This window comes from Pseudochaenichthys georgianus, chromosome 1 (assembly GCF_902827115.2).
Source record: "Pseudochaenichthys georgianus chromosome 1, fPseGeo1.2, whole genome shotgun sequence".
Lineage (NCBI taxonomy): Eukaryota > Metazoa > Chordata > Actinopteri > Perciformes > Channichthyidae > Pseudochaenichthys > Pseudochaenichthys georgianus.
The window spans coordinates 4648794-4654793 of record NC_047503.1 but is presented as its reverse complement, the minus strand read 5'-3'; the positions used below and the strand labels follow the sequence as shown (position 1 = coordinate 4654793).

The 6000-nt window shown below is 48.0% G+C and overlaps 1 protein-coding gene across 1 annotated transcript in view; it reads left to right on the top strand.

Moving 5' to 3' along the window:
• rims1b (regulating synaptic membrane exocytosis 1b) overlaps positions 1 to 6000 on the top strand; it is a 94577-nt gene continuing 88577 nt past the window's right edge. Inside the window, exon 1 of the mRNA XM_071203500.1 lies at positions 1 to 686. Coding sequence (XP_071059601.1) covers positions 520 to 686 — 167 coding nt within the window. The 5' untranslated portion in view covers positions 1 to 519. The remainder of the gene's footprint in view (positions 687 to 6000) is intronic.

Below are 6000 nucleotides of genomic sequence, written 5' to 3'. Positions count from 1 at the left end.
GCTTGCATGCTCCTCCGCCAAAAATAAAGGGAGAGAGGAGGAGGGCTGCATCCCATTGACTGAGAGACAGAGCGAGAGAGAGGGGAGAGAGAGAGAGGCTCCACGGACTCCGCCTATACCGCCTCAACATCCAGCTCCAGCCCGACGACGGCACCACAGCCCAGGCGAGAGATTCAGCAGGCCCCCCCTCAACTCGACTCAACTCCCGGCGTGAGAAAAACGGACATGGGCTCCCGGTGAATCTGGGCGGTGGAGGGCAGAGGCGGGCAGCCGGGAGGTGGGGGGAACGACGACGAGAGCGTGGCGGGAGAAACACCCGGAGAGGACAAACAAAAGCACAACCGAGGGTGCCTGCGACCATGAGCGGCGTGCACTGTCCGCGGCTGCCGCTGCCGCTCCGCCCGCGGACCATGTCGTGAGGTGTGGCTCGGAAACGCTCCGGGAAACCTTTCAGCCGAAACGACTCGCCGAGGAGGAGCAGCAGGAGGAGGAGGTGGGGTGGTGGTGGTGGTGGAAAAGATGTCCGCCTCGGTGGGGCCCCAGGGTGGCCCTCGCCCACCCACCGCGACGCCAAACATGCCGGACCTGCCGGACCTCAGCCACCTGACCGAGGAGGAGAGGAAGATCATCATGGCAGTGATGGCTCGGCAAAAGGAGGAAGAGGATAAAGAACAAGCCATGCTAAAGTAAGAGGAACATTTTCTTCCCTTTCTGTGGAACTTATAACGCATTCTAATCCCAGTTCGTCAAATGGAGCTGCCCATTAGAACCCAGCGTTACTGTGGTAGTGGTCAGCACCTCCTGCCCCTCACATCCAGCACCCGAGGTGGTGCTGTGCTAAGAGAAGTGAGCACCAGCAGAGGCAGGGGGGGGGGCTTCTGAGGGGTGGATGCTGCTGGAATCAATACGTTAAAACAATATACAATCACTGTCAGTGGAGTTGAGACAGGGTCAAACGTGTTCCAGGTGTAGACAGGGCCGTGCGGACGGGGTGTGACGGTGGGGGCGGCGGTGGTGAGGGGCGTGGGGATGAATCATAGCACTATCCATCCTTCACCCACTCGTTTTCATCAATGGGGACTGCACCCCATCCCTCAGTTCTTTTTACGCACACACGCAGGCTGGAGTGGCTTTGTCACTATGAATGTGTGTGTGTGTGTGTGTGTGTGTGTGTGTGTGTGTGTGTGTGTGTGTGTGTGTGTGTGTGTGTGTGTGTGTGTGTGTGTGTGTGTGTGTGTGTGTGTGTGTGTGTGTGTGTGTGTGTGTGTGTGTGTGTGTGTGTGTGTGTGTAAAGGGAGAGAAATCACTGACAATAATGGGGAAAACAAGGACATTATAGCTCGTGGGCTGCAGCGACACTAACAGTTAGATAGAGCCGACACATGGACGCTGGCGAGGCGGTGTGTGCTGCCCTCGGCGGAGAGGAGAAGATGGGGTGTGGTGGGGAATGGAAGATATGAGGAGACGAGACCGGATATACCGTAGCACCTTTTAAAAGCCTCTGTACGGTGATCACATGGCGATCCATCCGCCAAACACTAATAGTCTTAGCTTTGTGGGAATAAGGTTTCAGGCTGGGAGCATTCTAAAACAGGAGGCACTTTCTGTAACGGCGTCTCGTGGTGAGGAGGACTCGGTGTGCGACAGCTGCCTCACGCAAAGCTACATTGCAGTTGGATGCCTCTGGGGTTTCCACCACAAGCAAATGGCACCAAAAGCCCCAGAGCAGACACCGAGCTGCCCCCCCACCTGCTGTGGGACATGTGAGGCCGGTCTCCGGCTCCTGAAGGAAGGGTGGTGCCGAAGCAGGCGTGCAGCAGCATCCCACATAGCACTCATGGCCTGCTTCCATTCTAATGGCCACTTGTTTTCACTTCCTGACTGCTGCCTAAAGGGGAGCTGCATCTGGAGAGGAAGTGATGTGTTTAATGTTCTGTGAGGCACAGGTTCAGCAGATAATGGCCTCATCAGCTGGCTCACCGTGGGGGGGGGGGGGGGCAGCACACTCTGGACAAAGAAGGACTTGGGTTTTACAGAAAGTGAGCATGAGTGAAGCAGTAGTGTTTTACAGTATGCAGAGTGAAGGACAAAGGATTGACGAGACAGACATTTTCTTTCATCATACCTTCACGTTCCCGTGGCGATGCATGTTAAAAAAGATCAACAGTCACACATCTGGTCACACCTCTGCTAAACATCGAATGCACTCAGTAACAGGCCGATAAGACATCCAAAATGCAGAGACCCAGAATTCATAGACTCTCACATCAGCTTGACATTGAATTATTTCACAGCACTGTCTCATAAATAGGAACATGCGGGGCAACCATCACACATATGTTCCATACAGTGACTGATGGATCATGGCATCCATTAGTTAGCGTTAGCATACATGCTATATGTGTAGAGTAGATAGATATAGTTAATGGTTGTATACTAATGTTTCAGTTCGTTCAAAAGCAAAGGAAAATAGTCTTTTGTTGTTGTATTTAATGATGGCATGTATATAGTTTGCAACAGGTGTGTTGAGAGAGCATTTATATCTTAAATGTACATCGAGGGCTTCATAGAAGCACGATAGGAAAACCATTGACTCATTCTTGTGATAGTTAGTAGATGCACTCTGTGAGTTTCCACCATCATGTGGTTCTTTTTGTAGACAGTGGGGTTATGGAGAGACTAACGGCAAAGGAAGATCCCTACATTTAGCATTTTAGCCAAGGTCTGCACTCTCTGACTTTCCTTCTAGTTAGTGTATGCCGTCATCGTTGATCTTAGTCGACAAAGCTACACTTAGATCCCACATGTGACTCTCTGACTGAACTGAATCGACCACGGACTCCAATGGGTCTGCTTTTTGTTGTAGTTGTGAGATTAAAGGGGCCCTACTACTGTTTGAGTTTCTCCCCCCCCCACCCCGTCTGAAACGCCCCCATTGTAGTCCTTTATTTACATCTGCGCTACAGTGACGTCACTAGTGCGCTTCTATTGGCCAACCCTCGGCTCTGGTTTCAGACAGAGGGTGAAAAGAGGTGCTGCTTGAAAAAATAGTGACAGAACAATGGCCGCTAAAACTAGTTGTTTTTTATTAAAAGATTGGATACCATATCAATCCACTGTCACCGATATCTGATCCAGCTATATCGAGGCAAGGCAAGTGCATTCATAGCACGTTTCAACACGTTTTTACAAAGTGCTTTACAGAGAGTAAAAGAAAGAAAGCATTCAAATATAGTGCAACAGAAACATTTTATAAATACATCGTAAGAAAGTCAGTCTAATTATCAGACTAAATTCCAGATAGGTCACAAATACTGTGTACAATTCAATTCGTTTAAACCTGATACATCGTCTTAATTATTTCTCTGAGTTTCTTGTAAGCAATATATTTCAAAGCGCCCTTTCAGCGTAACTCAGAGAACCCGTTTGAGCGGTTATGAACAGTGGACGATGAACATGCTGTTCCTGACGGCAGGTCTCTCCCCCGGTCGGCTGCCTGATACCGGAGCAGCTGGCAGGGATAAGGTTAAACTGATACTGGATGTTATCTGCCACGAGTTCCCCCGCCTCCAGCCTGGCAGAAACCAACGTGTCCCGGAGCCAGGGCGCCAGGTTCTGGGCCAATCAGTCGCTGTGAGAATTCAGCAGCTGGACTCACTGATTCAAAGTGCTAACGAACACTTTGTCCACCTCTAACACACCACAGACTTCAGAGACTGCCTCCATTGACTTGATAAACCTCCATTGAGTTCCTAATCCAGAGGCTGCTAGTCATGCAGAGGGGAGTGAGTGAAGTGCTGACTGCAGCAGTGACCAACCTCTCCCATGCGGTGACGTAGACAACTCTTACAGCACAGCAGGACACATGTTCTCTTGAATCAAGAGCTCCCATCAGCCCCTGGGTCCCTTTGAGGTTTCAAAATGTGAATATAGAAACAATGTGTCAAATATTGATGTGCTCGGCGGAGAGGTCGTAGACATTTCAGACGGGTTGGGACGTGCTGGAGTGACGGGTTAATGGAGGCACCTGCTTGTGTTGCTGTTGAGGCATGTGCACGCTATGGAGTGCTGCAGTGATGACGTGTTTTTGTAGGCCGACCCGGAAGTTAGCATCTCCCCGAGAGCTCCCTGCTCCAAAGGCAATGGGATTCTCCTCTTGGATTTTTAAATATTGCAGAAAATAAGATCTTTGGAAAACTTTTGCTACAGATTTAGTGTCAAATATGATTTGTTTTCTATTTCCAGACTCTCAATATTGTTTTTCTGTAATCTTCAGTATGGTATGGTTACCCTATATATTTTTATAGTCAGCATCGCAAGTGCCTTCCTCAGAAAAAGCAATGGGATTTTTCCATCGGAATATTTCAGAAATAAGACATGTGGCTCATTTTAAATAGTTAAACCCACTTTATGACTCTCGTAGCGTATACATGCAATCACCAGAAGTGTAAAGCTAATGTTAGGATATACAGGAAGTACCGTACATCACGGTCACATGGCTGCGCATGGACACCGCCAAGCTGCAGGTGGCTAATGTTCAGCATGATGACATTTAGTAGCCTCACTCTGTCACTTTTTATGACTCAGAGCAACTTCCGACATTCACCATTGGAATATTTATGAAAATCTCCTACAGTATGCTTTTGTTGAGCACATGTCTTATTTCAGGTATCCAACCAACAACTAATACAGACTTCCAGACAAGGAATCAGGAAGTGGTCAAATGCTACCCCATCCCCAGGTGTTAGGACTCGTTCCTGCACCACTCTATCGGTACGCAAAGACTTTATGGAATTCACATCTCGCTTCACTTTGATTCTTTCTAACATTTCTGAAGTTCTTCCACCTTGTTTTGATCTGAGGCCGACACCAGGTGTTTGTTGGCCCCTTGGCACCAGATGGACGGAAGAGGAAGGAAGTCAGGAGCGAGGGCACAGAAGGAGGGAGAGGAGGGAGGATTAAGAGGTTTAAGGATTAGAATGGGGGGAAAAGAGAGAAAAGGGGGTGACTCAAAGAGTGGGAAGATCTTCTGTGAGGGGTCCCAAAAAACACACACACACACACACACACACACACACACACACACACACACACACACGCACGCACGCACGCACGCACGCACGCACACACACACACACCTAATCTCTTCAGCAGGCCTCCCCAGGCTGCAGGCTACAGGGTGCGTATAGAGGGCATTAAAGCCCCCCCCCCCTTCCTGTCTGATATGGCTGCTACTGTCCACTGACAGGTCATCTGCAGTTTGCTAGCCAAGGTCAAGATTAGGCTCAGGAGAAACATATAGGTTTTTTTATTCTTTAAAAGATAGTTTAACGATGCTCGTATCAATGTTATATATCAAGGCAAGGCACGTTTATTTATGCAGCACCTTTCAACACAAGGCAAGTCAAGGTGCTTTACACAAATGAAAGACATTCAGACAAAGGCATTTAAAAATAGTAAAAGATAATAAAAGAAACATTAAAAGAAAAAATACATGAATAAAAAGTTACAGTGCAGTTTAAGATATGAATAGTTCACACAGAAGTTCCACTTGACTGATGAACACCACGGCTCAGTTTCAATTAAAAGCAACAAGGAATCAAATCTACTTATGTATTATTAAAGGACTGCTGGTAATAACGAGTCATCACAGAGTTCACATGTAAGTGTTGATATTGTACTGTCAGCGTCTCCAACTGAGAGTGTACACAGTTGAATCTGATTGGTCTAGTTTTGCTCCTATATCCCTTTGTGTTGCTGTGTGCCCGGTGGTGTGTGTTGCGTAGCTGCAGCACAGGATTGAAACACGGCGTAGATCCATAGACGCTTTCTGCCTGGTTTCATTTCATAGTGGTAAAAACAACTTAAAGGTCCCGTGTCACGGCCATTTCTACTGATCATAACTCCATCGTTGAGTCGACTAGAATAGATTCACATTGTTCAATGTTCCAAACTCACATTGGTTTCTCACAGCATCTCTGTAAAGTCTGTGTATTCACT